At 42.6% G+C, this 18,808-nt stretch overlaps 1 protein-coding gene across 7 annotated transcripts in view; it reads right to left on the reverse strand.

The window, feature by feature from the left end:
* The window catches only part of prex1 (phosphatidylinositol-3,4,5-trisphosphate-dependent Rac exchange factor 1), a 275,267-nt gene that overhangs the window by 123,939 nt on the left and 132,520 nt on the right, over positions 1-18,808 (reverse strand). For all 7 annotated transcript variants that reach the window (XM_034173311.1, XM_034173310.1, XM_034173315.1 and 4 more), the window contains exon 10: positions 15,055-15,202. In XM_034173311.1, the coding sequence (XP_034029202.1) occupies positions 15,055-15,202 (148 nt within the window). The remainder of the gene's footprint in view (positions 1-15,054; positions 15,203-18,808) is intronic.

The raw sequence follows: 18,808 nt of genomic DNA on the forward strand, positions 1-18,808 counted from the left end.
GGACCTCTAAATCTTATGTGATTGAGTTCAAATTTGGTCTGCACCCATAAAACCCCAAGTGGAACAAAAACAACATGTTGCCTGAAGTCTATCACAACTTTTATTTTAATTCACTATATAACATGAACAGCCCTAATATACACACACACACACACACATCATAACTCAAAGACGTTTGATCTGATGGACCAAATGTGGGTCAAACCAGGACATTGAGATTTAATATTTTTGGAGAGGGAGGATAAGTTAAGGTCGCAGGCTAATGCACCTGCCATACGGCAATAGCTGGATGAAGGATAAAAAGGTAAAAAATCATCGAGAAAAGGTGGACAGAAGATTCTGCACTTTCCCCATCACCGAAATGGAAGGAACGAAACAAAACCGAAACTAACAAAAGAAAAACTAAGCGAACATCGACCTCGATGCTTTAAACAAAATCAAAATGAAACATTCAAGATGACAATAAGTTGTGTTTGTCTTCACAACAACAACTCACGGTGCGTCTGTACCTTTGTGTACACTTTATCTGTGATAGTACCTGTTCTGACGAGTGCCTTTGATGAGTCCATGACATCAGCCACGAGGAACTGTCTGTGTCAGACGAAGGCTACTCCCGAAGACACGCACATGCAGGCCAGCCACAAATGGTTAAAACGTATGTAACTAGATAAAATAGCTGATAAAACATTCTTAGCACTACTGTTTCTGTATGAAAACATTTACATCCCAAAAATGAATGATTCGTTAGCGATACAAGGATGTTTCACTGAGCTCATCAAAGCTTAAGTTATTGATTCATTCAGATATCGCTGCATTCATTCAATATGTCGGACTTGGGAGGTTGAACAAAGTTGGACAAAAGTCATACGAAACGCTAACGTTACAAAAACTAAGCAAACAATAAGAAACTGTCAAGAACGGAAGCAAAAGAAAATACAGATGAATAGAGATTGTCGGCAGTATTTCAACAGTTTAAAAATTCGGACCAAGTGCCAACTACAGGAATGAAGGTTAAACATGCCTCCAAAAGTCAACAAAAGTCCAGATTTGCTGTTTCGTTTGGGCTTCGTTGTCCTTCATTAATGCCGTGTGATGGGGCTAAAGGTCAAAACGTTGACCCGAAGCTGATACAGGTGATATTTACAGTGCATCTGGAAAGTATTCACAGTGCTTCACTATTTCCACATTTTGTTATGTTACAGCCTTATTCCAAAATGGAGTAAATTCATTTTTTCACCTCCAAATTTTAATCACAACACCCCATAATGACAACATGAATACATTTTAGGATGTAATGCATGTGTGGACTCCTTGGTGATAAGTAAGACTCTGCAGAGGTAGGCAGCCAATGATTTTTTTGTGCAGTCTTGATGATCTGCTGCAGGGCCTTCCTGTCTGCTGCAGAGCACCCGTTGTACCACAGTGAGATACCATGGGTTACAATACTCTCAGTGGCAGCTCAGTAGCAATCTCTGCGTGCCTTCTTAAATGTTGCTGTGGTGTTTGCAGCCCAGGAGAGGTCATCAGAGATGAGAGTGCCCAGGAACTTGAAGGTGTACACTCTCTCAACACAGTCACTGTTTATGCAGATGGGGGCTAATTCAGCTCCCTGTTTTCTTCTGAAGTCCAGTACCAGTTCTTTGGTCTTTGTGGGTTTTCAATGAGAGGTTGTTCGCTGTACACCACTCAGTCAGACACTGAATTCCATCCCTGTAGGCAGACTCATCCTGGCTGGTAATGAGACTGACGACCATGGTGTCATCTGCAAACTTAATAATGGAGCAGGCGGCATGAGTCACTGTACAGTTGTTGGTGTACAGGGAGTTCAGTAACAGGCTTAGCACACAGCCTTGTGGGGCACATGTGTTGACTGTGATGGTGGAGGAGAGGTGGGGTCCAAGTTTGATGATCTGTGAATGGTTGGTAAGGAAGTCTTTAATCCATGAGCAAGTGGGTCGGGGGGAGGCCAAAGAGGAATTTGAGGAATTATTGTGTTGAATGCTAAGCTGTAATCAACAAATAGCATCCTCACACAATTCCTCTGGTGTTCATGATGACAGAGATGGATGGCTATGGAGATGGTATCTTCAGTAGATCTGTTAACCTGGTATGCAAACTGGTGTGGATCTAACGACTTTGGGAGGCTGTTTTTGATATGCTGAAGCACCAGCCTCTCAAAACACTTCATTGCTACAGAAGAGAGTGCCATAAGTCCATAGTTGCTTAGTCCTTTAGTTCCTGTTTTTTGAGGGATGGAGATGATGATGGCTGACTTCAGGCGTGCAAGGATGCTGAATTGTGACAGAGAGATGTTTAAAAATTTGGTGAAGATTCCATTGAGCTGGTCTGCGCATGCCTGTATTACCCTGCTGGGTATGCCATCAGGACCAACAGCTTTCCTGGGATTTATGGATCTCAGCACTTGTCTCACCTCATACTGCTGCAGGGTTAGTATGGTGGTGTTAGAAGTTGATGAGGGCAGTAAGTCTGTTGGTAGTGTCACCTCAAACTGGCAAAGAAACATTTCAGTTCCTCAGCCAGTGAGATTTCTGCGCTGCTGCTGCTGTCCGTATTGCTCTTGTTATTGGTCACGTTATGTATTCCCTGTCACATCCTCCATGGATTGCTGTCTGTTAGTCGGTCCTTGAGTTTGGTTTTATAGGCTTCCTTAGCCTTTTTGATGCCTCTCCTCAGGTCTGCTCTGGCAAAGAAGGACTGAGATCTGTCCCCAGATCTGAAGGCGATGTTACGGTTTCAGAGGAGAGTTCAGACTTCATCTGTCATCCAGGGTTTCTGGTTGGGAAACATCTAAATTTGTTTTGCCAATAGTGAGGTTGCCATATAATGCAATTCAATTGACATGACCTTTCACCTTGGGTGATTTTGAAAGGCCAAACTCATTTAGAATTGAGGAATAAGGTACACTGTTACAACTAAACACTAATGAAGACATTCCACCTGTTTTTGAGCTTCGAACTTGGGCGACCTTGAAACGTCCTACTCATTTTAAAATACTTACAGTGCCCTCCAAAAGTACTGGCATAAGTATAAGATATTTTGAGGAATTGGTTACAGATACACTTGAGGATGCTAGGAAAGGTCATACTCAAGACCACTATTATCTGATCAAAACTGATAAAGTGGATCAATTTAGGACAGAAGACCACACATAATTCAGCACTGAGAGTGCACTTTCCCATTCAAATGAATGGGAAAGTGTGTCCAAACTTGTAACTATTATGGTAGTTTACTTCAATCATAGGAAATCAATCTGCAATGAACTCACAATACAAAAACTGCATCATTAGTTTCATGTAATCCTGCTAAGGAATAATTAAACAGGGGGAACTTTGTACAAATGTTTGTCAGTAAAAACGCCAAAAACCACAGATAATTAAGACTCAGACTCATCCCAAATAAAACAAGCTGCCAGAGTGTTACAGGTTATGTCACGTACATGTGTAGCACAGTGAAGCTCAGCAAACTGCAGTGAGCCAGATAAATCCAGAGTGGATTTGGTCGTTGATATGGTGTATCCAGAAAGTATTCACAGCACTTCACTTTTTCCTCATTTTGTTATGTTACAGCTTCATTACAAAATTGATGAAATTCATTTTTCCCATCAAAATTCTACACACAGTACCCCATAATAACAATGTGAAAAAGTTTTTTTTTTTTTTTTTTAGATTTTTGCAAATTTATTAAAGATATAAATCTAAGAACTCACAAATTCATAAGTATTCACAGCCTTTGTCATGATGCTCAAAATGAGCTCAGGTGCATCCTGTTTCCACTGATCAGATTTGACATGATTCCACAGCTTAATTGGAGTCCACCTGGGGAAAATTCAGTTGATTGGACGTGATTTTGAAAAGCACACACCTGTCTACATATAAGGTCACACAGTTGACAGTCAGAGCACAAACCAAGCATGAAGTCAAAGGAATTGTCTGTAGACCTCAAAGAGAGGATTGTGTCAAGGTACAAATCTGGGGAAGGATACAGAAACACTTCTGCTGCTTTGAAGGTCCCAATGAGCACAGTGGCCTCCATCTTCCATAAGGAAGAAGATCAAATCCACCAGGACTCTTCCTACAGCTGGCCATCCGTCTAAACTGAGTGATTGGAGGAGAAGGCCCTTAGTCTGGGAGATGACCAACAACCCAGTGGTTACTCTGTCAGAGCTCCAGCATTCCTCTGGAGAGAGGAGAATCTTCTAGAAGGACAACCATCTTTGCAGCAATTCACCAATCAGGCCTGCATGGTAGATTTTACAGACAGAAGTCACTCCTTAGTAAAAGGCACACGGCAGTCTGACAGGAGTTTGCCAAAAGGCACCTGAAGGTCTCTCAGACCATGTGAAAGAAAATTCTCTGGTCTGAGAAGACAAAGATTGAACTCTTTGGTGTGAATGCCAGGCATCATGTTTGGAGGAAACCAGGTACCATCTCTACAGTGAAGCATGGTGGCAGCATCATGCTGTGGGGATGTTTTTCAGCAGCAGGAACTGTCAGACTAGTCAGGATTGAGGGGAAGATGAATGCAGCAATGTACAGAGACATCCTGGATGAAAACCTGCTCCAGAGCACTCTTGACCTCAGACTGAGGCGACGGGTAATCTTTCAGCAGGACAATGACCCTAAGCACACAGCCAAGATATCAAAGGAGTGGCTTCAGGACAACTCTGTGAATGTCCTTGAGTGGCCCAGCCAGAGGGCAGACCTGAATCCGATTGAATATCTCTGGAGAGATCTGAAAATGGCTGTGCACCGACGATCCACATCCAACCTGATGGAGCTTGAGAGGAATGGACCAAACTGCCCAAAACAGCTTATTCCTGTATAAATCTAATATGTTTCTCATATATTTTGTAAAGGTTAGCAGTAAATAAAACACTTCTAAATCTAAAAACGTGGTTTTTGGAACCAGATAACACATCTGAAGTGATTTACAAGACATGTTAAGGATGTTAGCCTGCACACCCCGGAAACATGCATCAAGCAAGTAGGTCAGGTCATAGGTCATTTCAAAACCTCGCGTATGCACACATGCTCTTGCTCCTGTAGTTCATGTACAACGGCATTAGAAGGAAAATAAAATTCCCCCAGAAAAATATGTTCTCTTCATTAAAATGAGCTGTAATTTTTCAACATGTTCAAAAACAAACCTGCATTATAATGCTTGGATTTTGGTAGAAACTAAACTTTGTCAGTTTTGTGAAATGTGAAAGGCCGTACAGCTTTAAGGCTGTGTGTGGGTCGTGCCCCCCCCCATAGGCAAGGCACCTCTCGTCTGATCACAGAGTGACACCTTGGTCTGTGCGCTGAACAGACAGGGGCGTGGCTTGCTGTCAACAGCTGTTGAGACATCTCTAGTCCTGGAGGTCACAGCTGCAGAACACGTCCTGTGTTTTGACGGATACGCTCGCGTGTGTGCTTGCTGTCATCACGTGGAAACTTATAAAAACATACAAGTATATTGCTTTTGCAATGGGCTGGAGAAACGGACTGTCAGTTCATGTGGACACGCAGCAGGTGATCTCAATGTCACGTCTGTCTGACAGGACACGCATGTCGGGTCGGACACGTGCATGGGCTGGCCCAACATGCGTGTCCTGTGAGCAGCGCAGGACTATATGACGAGCCAACAGTGCGACAAATGCGCCACTTTCAGTCACATATCAGCAGAAATACACCGTAACAAATGGCGTTTGGTCAGCTATCATGGCGTTTTTTTTCCTATCTGCTTGTTGATTTTAACCATTTCACGCTCCTGTTATAAGACAATGATTGTAGCGCAGTGGTAAACTTTCTGTCTGGTAATCAGAGCTTTTGTAAATTGCATGTTTGAATCCTGTGAGTGACATTTATTTTATATTTAACCAGGGTTATTTAACCATGAAGTTCTGTATTGCTTCCCCTTTTATTTATTATTTATATCAACCCAGTGATATTCACTAATTATACAGCTGGTTTTATTTTATTTTTCTCCACATCAGTGGCACACCACATCCCAGCTGCTCGCACTGTGTTCCTGATTGCACGACACCATTGCGTGCACGACACCGTCGCAGTGGCTTCGTTCACGCCTGCCCATCGGCTCGATGTTTTCGTGGTTTGCTCATACGAGTTGTTCCAATGTGACTCGCCCTGATTTGTACTTATTCGTACTATGTGTGAAGAAGCCCTTAACACTGAATTTAAAGTGGATATGACACCTAAAAAATTAGGTAAAACTGATATAAATATCAAAATATACATACAGTATAGTAAGCTGAAAGTGCTTTTAATCATTATCACTGAGAAATAAAGTTTGTACAGCTTCTCAAAAGTGTGTTTCTTGGAAAGCACGCTGGCAGCGTTCCATCAGCAGTCACGTGATGCCGTGATGTCACAACGTGTCGAGTCCCGTCTTTGACTGTTCGACTGACAACAGGAACAGATAGACCTCAACATGGACAGTGACGAGAATGAGAACTTTTCTGACTCCTCTTCATGTGTGGATTATTTCTGTGAGGAAATAGAGACTGACTCAGATCCTGAGGATGTCACAGCAGTGACTAGACCCTACAGATTGGAGCCGTATCTTTTGGACGAACATTCAAACCAGCAGCATTCTGACAGTGAAAATAATGCCAACGGTCCTTATGGCGGAGCCAAAGCAGAGGCAAGAGACGTGTCAATTCCGATGGATTTTGAAAGGCTGCAGAATATGGAATGGTAAGGGAGGCTTTGATTTTTGTTGCTGCTGTTTATAACACTATAATTATAGCATTTTCATTTCTAGCGTCTGTTTACTGCCTTTGTTATTGTTCCGGAGCCGCGATAGTGTAGTTATTACTTGCGGACTACCATCATTATCTTCGGGTTTTTGCTGTTTTCCAGTGCCTGGCATTGCATTCTCCCTTGTTTAGTTACGCTATTTTCACGAAAGAATAGTAAATAAACGCGAAAGTTTCAAAAAAGATCGCCGAAAACAGTGAACATGTCGCCGCCGTGTTTACTACGTATTGCACTGATATTTTTACAAGTTCCTTGACCATTTCAAGATTATTGTGAACATATTATTTTGGATTGATATTTTAGGTGTTCATGTGAATGATGCGAGAACATGGAGACGGTAGAGGAAAGTGTCTGCTGTCGGGAGCAAATGCGGGTGTGCGAGCGGCAGCCTGACATTTCGTGCATCACACAACACCGCGGCTTTCGATCAATCTGCCTGGACTTGAAAAGGCTAAAACCTTTCGCCCTTGTGTTTGTGCAATATGCTGCGACACACTGGTCAGGCATATCGACAAACAAGTCCCTGTTTAATCAAAGTTTCTGCTGCTAAAAAAGTGTAAACAACAGCCGCCAAGCGTGCAAGCAGATACAGTCTACAGGCAGTGACGTATTTCAGGTTTGGTGCTTAGCGGGAAGCTGGTCACAGGGTGTGCACATTTTTCAGTGGTGGGATGTTCAAATGTATATAACAGGAGAACTGCGTCCATTTTCCCAAAACGCTTAGGTTGACCGAATTATATAACCTTTGTTACATGTAATAAGACTATGTTGTCTTTAAGTGTCATATCCACTTTAAGAGAACAACTGTATGGGTTTGTTCATGAACATGTCAGCATGAGGATACATACACGATGAGCGGGTGCACGTTTTCAAAATAAAGAGCATCTACGGTACAGCAGGATTTCAACAGGATGTCAGCACCCACTGTGATTAGAACAATGAGAATTATTGTTCAGAAGGCAACACTTCCAGCCCCCCTGCTGGTGGGTCAGAGGTCAGACTTGGCCCCACCCAGCACAGCAGTGCATGTGGAGTAGTTTGACTTCTTGAGTGTTTCTTTCCTGCCAAACCTTTGTCGTTCTCTGCATTTTTTACTGATAATATAATCACCTCCTTTTCACCTTCAATTTATTGTGCAGACATTTTTATAATTTGTTTATAATTAGTTCTGCATCTTCTCTTTTTGGTGAAAGAAATAGCAGCTCTCCAAGCTGAGCGCTTATTACATTCAATAAAACTGCTGCTGCTGGAAATCCTGTCATCCGTCTTCGGTCATGAAGATGAGTTATGCTGATACTCTTGGAACTTTCCAATTGCACTGCAACTTTTCAGGTTATCTGTTCCACTAACTTTTGGTTCTTGAGGATTTTGTAACTCAGCTAAAAAGAAAAAGCAGCATTGCCTCATCATTGCTGTTGCAACTGAAATAATGTTTCTGTTGCACAATAATAATCCTTTTTTAATGATGCAAGAACAGACAGAAATATGCAGAAAATCATCCAATTATCAATAGATCACATCTAGTTTATTTCACTGGAATGATGAGAATGTCTCAGTGGACTTTACAATTTGCATAACATGAGACACCCACTCGTACTCTGTCTTCCATCGTTCGCTCTGACACACAAAAATTCCTGCTCATATTAATGCCCCGAACAGCTCAACATCCAAAATTAACCCGACTCTTACGTAACAGCTCCACACACAAAAAACAGCATCCCTTCAAATTCAGATGAGTCCTCTGTCAGTTAATTAACAGCCACTGGTTTTTGTCTCTCTCTCTCACACACACACACACCACACACACACACACACACACACACACACACACACACACACACACACACACACACACACACACACACACACACACACACACACACACACACACACACACACACACACACTTGAATGCTGCAGGCATAAGAGACACATTTTGAGCACATGCATGATATTGCAACCAATCAGTAGGTCCCAAGGGAGACTTGTGTGCTTAAAATATCCCTTTTGTGCTTCCGCCAAACAATAAGGACAAGTGGCAGATGGTTCAAGGTGTCTGCAGTCAAAAAAGTGACTAATGCACGTGCACACAGTCTGTTTTTCTCGCCTCGTCAGACATACCGATTTGAATTTTTGCCACATTGCGCCATCCTTAACCCTTGAACCTTGAGCCTTGACCCAGCGCCTATTTTTGTCAAGTGTTAAATAGACAGAAAAAAATTTTGTAGACACACTAGGAACAGTAATTAAGACCTTTTACTGGACTTTCTGTGACTGGGAAAGAAATCATAGATGGTTTGAATGTTCGTCCAAAAGATACGGCTCCAATCTGTAGGGTTTTTGTTCTTTCCGAACGCTCATCCACTAAAACCACATGGACCTCCATTTTTCACACTACTCCATACCATTATTTCATATATATATCTATATATAGCTATATAGATATTTTGCTCAATACTTTGTTGATGCACCTTTGGCAACAATTACAGCCTCAAGTCTTCTTGAATATGATGCCACAAGCTTGGTGCACCTATCTTTGGGCAGTTTGGTCCATTCCTCTTTACAGCACCTCTCAAGCTCCATCAGGTTGGATGGGGAGCGTTGGTGCACAGCCATTTTCAGATCTCTCCAGAGATGTTCAGATTCAGGTCTGGGCTCTTGCTGGGCCACTCTAGGATAGCAACATCTCAAGGATGATCAGGGGAAACAGGATGCACCTGAGCTCAATCCTGACCTTCACGGCAAAGGCTGTGAATAATTACGTACATGTGATTTCTTAGGGTTTTTTTTTTTTTGGTTGGTTGGTTGTTTGTTTTTTAATTAAGTTGCAAAAATAAAAATAAAAACTTTTTTTTTGCACATTGTCATTATGGGGTATTGTGTTTACAATTTTCAAAAAAAAAAAAATCAATTTTGGAATAAGGCTATAAAATAACAAAATATGGAAAAAGTGCTGCACTGTGAAAACGTTCTGAATGCACCATATACAAGAATCACATATCTGCAACCAAGAGAGGAAGCACGGCATAGATTTTTATCCAACCCTAAATTCATTAGCGTAATGGCAACCAGTGCACTGCTGCCATATGGCTAAAGGTATTTCATTGGGGGGGTAACTTCATGATTTGCAATATACAGACAGGCCACGCAGGGAGCTGGACACAAACAGTCGCTCCGTGGTTTCTCTTTATACAGTCAGTCATTAGTCACCATCATGGCCTTCAGTGGTTTTATTTTCCTTGTTTTCCCATAATGGAGCCAAGCAAGATTTTTAATTGCTGCTTGTGTTGTTGCAAACAATCACAGGTGTGCATTAAGACCCTCATTGTATATTCATTGCACTGAAACACCAGAGGGAGAGAAAAGGGAATTTGCTGGTAATAAATGTAGCGTCTCTGAGTGTGCACTGGGTGAATGTTGGGAGAAGGAATTAGTCCACAGAGATAAATCGAAGAACTGGAGGGTGGACACACCATAAAGTGCACTGCATCACAAGCGTGCCACTGTGTGGAACCTCCTGCCATCACCAAATGGGACTAGAAGTGCTCATGAACAACAGAAACTAGTCACTTAATTACAAAGCATTAGAAAAATGATCTTAGTGAAATCATGAAAAGAAATGAACTCATTGTAGTTTCTGCAAATGTTGTTGCTGTTGTCCATTCAGCTACTCCCGTTTTGTTCAGGGGGTCACCACAGCCGATACAGCCAGATTCGCATCGGCAGTTGGCACAAGTTCTATGCCACATGCCGCCCCGAAGCAACTCCAGTGTAACCTGGAGAAACACACACAGCCGCTGGTGTTCCAAAGAGGTCTCCCATCCAAGTACTAACCAGGTCCCGCACTGCTTAGCTTCTGAGATCTGATGGATCAGGCTGACACGGAGCAGATCGGCTGCTTGTAGTTTCTGCAAATGCATTTGATAAAAAGTATGTTTTCTAACCTTGAATTGATGCTTTAGGGACAGAATGTCCTTGGACAGCTTTGAGCTGGAGTCACTAACTGACTCTATGCACAGTATAAACGCGAACAGCATTCCACGAGTTACAACAATGTAATGTCACAAAGTTATAAAGCCGTGAGTTATTCTTGCATACATCCGCTTAACAATGAATATGAAAAGGTGAGTACTGAATATCCCAGAAAAATATAAACCACAACAATATAAACGCATTATTTCTGCAACTTTGCAGCATTCTGCTGCTGCTTTTCCATTCATGGATTCCAAGCTAACATCATGATCATTCCACGGCAGCAGAGAGGCTCACACACACATGCATGCGTGTGCGCACATGCGCGCGCGCACAAACACACACACACACACACACACACACACACACACATACGCACATCATAGAACCAGATAAATAAAACAGTGGTAAACAGGTAAACAGCCTAGCTGAGTTGGTTTCAACATTGCATCGGTGTGCTGACTTGTTGCAAGCTGACCTGTTCAGTGATGGCAACGCTGCCTCACTGGTGGTCAAGTGATGAGTCGACCCTCTGTTTGTTTTAACCACTTCTCTAGCTTGTAGCAGAATGTGGTTTTACGAGGTCTGTTAGAAAAGTATCCGACCTTTTTATTTTTTTCAAAAACCTGATGGATTTAAATCACATGTGCTTGCATGAGCAAACCTTGAACCTTCGTGCACATGCGTGAATTTTTTCACACCTGTCGATTGCATCATTTGCTTGTAAGCAGCCTTTGTGTGAGGATGGGTGGAGTCTCTCGTCGTTTTTTCTTTGCAAGGAAATGGCGGAACGACTGGAGCAGTGCGACTGCATCAAATTTTGCCAGAAACTGGGCAACAGCCAGGTGGAAACCATTCGGATTATTCAGACGGCTTTCGGTGACGATCCTCTGGGCATCACACAGATTAAGGAGTGGTACAACCGGTTTAAAGACGGCCGCACAACGGTGGAGAGTGAGCCACGCTCCAATCGGCCATCAACATGCTGACATGACCAGATCATTTCAAAGTGAACGCTGTAGTGATGTGGGACCGTCGTGTGACTATCCGAGAAATTGTGGAAGAGGTGGACATCAGCACTTTTTCGCCACATTCCACTGTGACAGAAGATTTTTCCATGAAATAGTTGCAGCAAAATTCATGCCGATGGCTTTGGCACGAAGCTAATGGCGGAACAAAAGCGCCACCGTGTTGAAGTCTCACAGGACATGTTGTGACATGTCCACCTCGTCCACAATTTCTCGGAGAGTCACACGATGGTCCCACATCACCACAGTGTTCACTTTGGAAATGATCTGGTCATTTCAGCATGTTGATGGCCAACCGGAGTGCGGCTCGCTCTCCACCGTTGTGCGGCCGTCTTTAAACCGGTTGTACCGCTCCTTAATCTGTGTGATGCTCATAGCATCGTCACCAAAAGCCGTCTGAATAAGCCGAATGGTTTCCACCTGGCTGTCGCCCAGTTTCTGGCAAAATTTGATGCAGTCGCGCTGCTCCAGTCGTCCCACCATTTCCTTGCAAAGAAAATCCGATGAGAAACTCCACCCATCCTCACACAAAGGCTGTTTACAAGAAAATGACCAACAGGCATGAAAAAATTCACTCATGCGCACGAAGGTTCAAGGTTGGCTCATGCAAGCACACATGATTCAAATCCATCAGATTTTTGAAAAAAATAAAAAGGTCGGATACTTTTCTAACAGACCTCGTAACTTGAGAAAGTTGTTACTCTTTCGACACACTGACGACCTCACATAATAATAATTTCTTAGAATTTCACATGTAAATGGCAAAGTGGTGATATCTGCTGAACTATGAAAGCTCAAAGCTAAGGGTGAAACAAGAGTATGGCAAAGTGTAGTGCATGCCTACACTCATATGTTAAGTTGGTGTATGGTTTTATCATAGAGGTGATAAAGAAGTCTGGGAATTATTCCTATAGTTTGAAAGATTGGCCTATTTGGATAGTGATGGATATAGTGGTACGGGGGTGTGCTGACCCCAAAGGAGCCTTCCTCATTCCTCCTCAATCCACCACCAAGAAATAGTTTCAATCAGACTAGGTGTTCTTTAGTTTTTTTGCAGAAACGTTTACTATTGGACACCCGGATGGACCGGGTGAAAACATATTTTTTTTAGGCAGGGGCATAAAAAAAACTATATATGTTTGTGTTTATTTATTTGAAATGGGACAGTGCATAGTAATATTAATGGACATACACTCAACAAAAATATAAACGCAACACTTTTGGTTTTGCTCCCAATTTTGTATGAGATGAACTCAAAGACCTAAAACTTTTTCCACATACACAATATCACCATTTCCCTCAAATATTGTTCACAAACCAGTCTAAATCTGTGATAGTGAGCACTTCTCCTTTGCTGAGATAATCCATCCCACCTCACAGGTGTGCCATATCAAGATGCTGATTAGACACCATGATTAGTGCACAGGTGTGCCTTAGACTGCCCACAATAAAAGGCCACTCTGAAAGGTGCAATTTTGTTTTATTGGGGGGGGATACCAGTCAGTATCTGGTGTGACCACCATTTGCCTCATGCAGTGCAACACATCTCCTTCGCATAGAGTTGATCAGGTTGTCAATTGTGGCCTGTGGAATGTTGGTCCACTCCTGGCTGTGCAAAGTTGCTGGATATTGGCAGGAACTGGTACACGCTGTCGTATACGCCGGTCCAGAGCATCCCAAACATGCTCAATGGGTGACATGTCCGGTGAGTATGCCGGCCATGCAAGAACTGGGACATTTTCAGCTTCCAAGAATTGTGTACAGATCCTTGCAACATGGGGCCGTGCATTATCCTGCTGCAACATGAGGTGATGTTCTTGGATGTATGGCACAACAATGGGCCTCAGGATCTCGTCACGGTATCTCTGTGCATTCAAAATGCCATCAATAAAATGCACCTGTGTTCTTCGTCCATAACAGACGTCTGCCCATACCATAACCCCACTGCCACCATGGGCCACTCGATCCATAACACTGACATCAGAAAACCGCTCACCCACACGACGCCATACACGCTGTCTGCCATCTGCCCTGGACAGTGTGAACCGGCATTCATCCGTGAAGAGAACACCTCTCCAACGTGCCAAACGCCAGCGAATATGAGCATTTGCCCACTCAAGTCGGTTACGACGACTAACTGGAGTCAGGTCGAGACCCCGATGAGGACAACGAGCATGCAGATGAGCTTCCCTGAGACAGTTTCTGACAGTTTGTACAGAAATTCTTTGGTTATGCAAACCGACTGTTTCAGCAGCTGTCCGAGTGGCTGGTCTCAGACGATCTTGGAGGTGAACATGCTGGATGTGGAGGTCCTGGGCTGGTGTGGTTACACGTGGTCTGCGGTTCTGAGGCTGGTTGGATGTACTGCCATATTCTCTGAAACGCCTTTGGAGACGGCTTATGGTAGAGAAATGAACATTCAATACACAAGCAACAGCTCTGGTTGACATTCCTGCTGTCAGCATGCCAATTGCACGCTCCCTCAAATCTTGCGACATCTGTGGCATTGTGCTGTGTGATAAAACTGCACCTTTCAGAGTGGCCTTTTATTGTGGGCAGTCTAAGGCACACCTGTGCACTAATCATGGTGTCTAATCAGCATCTTGATATGGCACACCTGTGAGGTGGGATGGATTATCTCAGCAAAGGAGAAGTGCTCACTATCACAGATTTAGACTGGTTTGTGAACAATATTTGAGGGAAATGGTGATATTGTGTATGTGGAAAAAGTTTTAGATCTTTGAGTTCATCTCATACAAAATGGGAGCAAAACCAAAAGTGTTGCGTTTATATTTTTGTTGAGTGTAGTTACATGTAAATATGCCGGATTATAGCAAGGTGCTAATTTCCATCCATACTCCCAGTAACATAAAAACAGTCTAAGACCACACAACATACCAAAGTAAATTAATCATAACAAAAAATCAAACAATTAAAACAAAATACACATACAGATATTTACAATTCAAAGTAACAATAATTGACAGATAATAAGTAGCCAACAGGTGGAGGAACCAAAAGAGTTTCATGATGGGTACTGAGGTGCAAAAGTATTGTATTAAAGTGCTAAGCGCAAAAGTACTAGGTTGTATTGCATGTTGCCCAACACACTCATTTTCACATGCACAAGTGTAAATATTGCACACAGTGTCATACACACAAGTTTATTATGTAAAGAATACTAAACCATGTAATAAAATAAAATACACAAGGGTATTGTGTACATATAACTGAAAAAGAAACCTGAATGGTGCCTCCAGAGTTGAACTCACTTTCCCATGAAGCACTTGGGCACAATGCTGAGTTTCCTGCGTCGATCTTTAATCAGGTGCCGGCTCTTGGTCATCATCATGTGGTAGAGCTTCTCCCCCTTCTCTGCAATCATCACATAGGCATCCCGCTCCATACCCAGTTTGAGACCTGAGGCACAAACATAAACATTATTGCCATTCAAGAGGATTTTCTGTGTTTAGTTCTTGGCTGTATCAAAGATCACATTATATATAAAGTTAGAAATGAAAGCAGTGGAATATAATCAGACTTACAAGGTTCAAGTCCCATTTTGGAAGGCCAACAACAACAAAAACCCACAACCACTTAATGTGTTAAAGCCAAAAGGCAAAACCAAAACCTTCACTAAACTGCACTTTGAGGCAACAAGCTGCATTTGCATGTTAATGGTGTATCAGATGTTGTTTTCAATTTGAGGACTACAAAAAGTTTTACCACTACCGATTGTAAGAATGCTGCACCGCGCAACACCATAGTACATGTTGAAGAATGCTAAGTTACAAATTTTGAACTTGTCGCAGCTGCAATGATAAACTTTGAAGATTATTTATTCTGACTGATGATCAAAAACGGGTGTCAGGAGATTAATGTGATGAATCTTTAAACAACAATCGGAGCTAGAATTTCCTGTTTTAATATAATGTTATGCAAAACACTAAAATGCATTACAGTGTCTTCCATCATCATCTACACAGAAACTCTGCCAACGGGAATGCAGTATAAGATGCATGGTGTATATCTGCCGAATGGTTTGCACAACAATCCCCTTTATCCTGCTTTATCCTTCAATCACTTACAGTAAAGATATCAGAAAAGCATGTGGCATCACGGGGCAAGGGAATATCCAGTTCTGTTTGGGCTGGAAGAAAGCCAAGTGTAAGATACAAGATACTCCAATGGGTGGGTGGAGGAGTAAGAAGAAGTAGGTCTTATATAGGCCCTGAGGCACATTGGCAGTAATGCTTATCCCCCGATTCCAATGTGTGAGGCGCATGAGAGCCTGTCTCCCTCTGGATGGTACTCCAGCCTGACGCATGTTACTTTCCCTCACCAAGGCTGGTAACCAGTTACAGCTGGGTGGACTGAGATTGTGAGATTAGAAATATTACTAGGACTGCTTTCTTCCACCTGTGAAATATAGCAAAGATTCATCCCATCCTGTCTATGGCTGATGCTGAGACCCTGATCCATGCATTTATCTCTTCTGGACTACTGCAATATTCTATTTTCTGGTTTACCGCAGTCCAGCATTAGGGCTCTCCAACTGGTTCAAAATGCTGCAGCCAGACTTTTGACACGAAGCAGAAAGTTCAACCACATTACACCCATTTTGGCGTCTCTTCACTGGCTTCCTGTCCCAGTGAGATCAGATTTTAAGGTTCTGCTACTAGTCTAAAAAATTGTTTACAGACTGGCACCTCCTTACCTAGCTGACTTAATTAAACCTTACGTACCGGCCCAGGCTTTGCGTTCTCAGGATGCAGGACTACTTTCTGTCCCTAAGGTGAATAAAAAGTCTGCAGGTCACACAGCTTTCTCTTATCGTGCCCCTGTTCTGTGGAATGATCTCCCTGCGTCAATAAAACAGTAAGATTCTGTGGAGATTTTCAAGTCCAGACTTAAGACGCACTTATTTTCCCTTTCGTATGGCTAGCATACTGGCATAGTATAGTTCTACGCTTTTCACTCTTTTAATTCATTTTATTAGGAAACGGAGCGTGCCGCGGCCTCTACTTTACCTAAATTCTGGGTCTTTTAGTGAAGCTTAGGGCTTGTGGCTGGTGATCACCTTAGTATTTCCTGTTTTTCTTGTTGTTTAATGCTGGCGCATTTATACAGTATTGCTTGTCTTTATGATGCCTGATTCTGTTTTTCTCTCTGTTTAAGGTGCAGCTCCATCCAGAGATGGTTGTGGTATTTGTGCTGAAAACACTCCTGTCCTGTGCACCAACAGCTTTTCCTGTATATTCGTTCTGTGAATTGTTCTGTAATTAGTGTCTGTATCATGGCCCAGGCAGAGGGTCACCCCTTTGAGTCTGGTCTGCTTGAGGTTTCTTCCTCAGAGGGAGTTTTTTTTCTTACCACTGTTGCTCTGGGGGTTAGTAAGGTTAGACCTTACTTGTGTGAAGCGCCTTGAGGCAACTCTGTTGTGATTTGGCGCTATATAAATGAAAATAAACTGAAATTGAAAATTGTGCAGATGTAGTTTCTTGTCCAATGACACAGACAGGTGTGACCGAGAATCAAGCCTAGGTGACGAAATGAGTCAAATTGTTGTGACGGGGCTTTTTTTTAAACTCACTATTACTAACCCTACTCCCACCCCCAACCCTAACCTTAACCATAACCTAATGTTACTCCTTCCCCCCACCCTAACCATAACCGCCCCCCAGCTTCACTTTTAATTTTGTGCAGCCATCATGGAATGAATTAGAATGAATTTGTGCTGCGTGATGAAAATGAGGCGCTTTTCGTCACATTATCACGAACCAACAGATTAATGTATATTTCATGCTGAATCACGACTTGCTGTGAGACCAGGTTGCATTATCACACTGAGCTACCATAATCAAATTTAAAAGAATATTTAGTGCATCTCAGATAAGAATTAATACTGTACATACTGATGGTGACAGTCCTATCAGAATACTTTGAAAAATACTCAACTAAAGGTGAGCAATGTTTTTCAAAATATGGAGAAAGTGGAATTAATGACTCAAGGGCAGTGAAAATCTTTGGGTCTTTAGGTCGACATTGAGTCAAGGAATCTATATGCAGTCTTTCAACAACCAATTGAGAAGTCTGCAAAATCTTGGTTTTTTTTTTTTGGCTCATTGGAGGGGCCGTGGGGGGGGGGGCTGCTTAGAAAGACTCAAGGACAACAAGATTGTTTTTTTTTTTCTGTAGGCTGCCTACCAAAGAATCTTTATGCAAAATGAGAAAAAAAGTTAACAGCTTTTTTTGGGGCCTTCTGGGGAATCTGGGGGGCCCACAGGGATTCAAGCAAAAAGTCCAACTTACCACGAACAGACAGCTCATCAAAGATTTTCAGAAAACGCACTACGCACGAACCTTGATGACCGAGCAGACATTAGGCCGTCCAAAGGACTAATAATAGTAAAAACATCTAAAATCATTGCAAAGACTGTGGCATAGGTGACGGAACAGAGCAGAAGGTACACAGTCAACTCTTGGATCCTGGTTTCCCAAAGGGTCTTTTAGGTTCTGGACGGCGGCCTCTGATGGAGTTGGGTTATATTACATTTGACAGCAGCTGAGTGAACTTAAACAATGAGTGTCATTGAACAACAGCCGGGACCCGTCCCAACCAGAGGCCCCCGATTTCTGGACCAGCTGTTGGAGTTCATCTTGAACTGTTCCTCGACTTCCTGCATTCATTGACAGTAGCTAAATACCAATAACTTTACCTAACCCGCCCATTTCCCCCTAAACGTCAAGCAAAAACGCTGATAAGATAAAAATGTAGGCAGCACACTTCTGGTAGTCCCCCAACAAAGAGAGCATTCAGGGAGGGTTGAAGAAAGCCACATGTCCAACAGATAGAAGGATCTCAGACGCTTATGGACAAAGTCATATTCAGCAAAGTGTTTTTAGAAAAAGACAATAAATCTCCTCGAACATGCTGGAGATTCAGCTTGCAGCCATTGAGAATGTAGAATAAAAAGTTAAAACAATGAGACTAATCTGCAAAGTAGAGCGGATGACACCAAAGCA

This window comes from Thalassophryne amazonica, chromosome 6 (assembly GCF_902500255.1).
Source record: "Thalassophryne amazonica chromosome 6, fThaAma1.1, whole genome shotgun sequence".
Taxonomy (NCBI): domain Eukaryota; kingdom Metazoa; phylum Chordata; class Actinopteri; order Batrachoidiformes; family Batrachoididae; genus Thalassophryne; species Thalassophryne amazonica.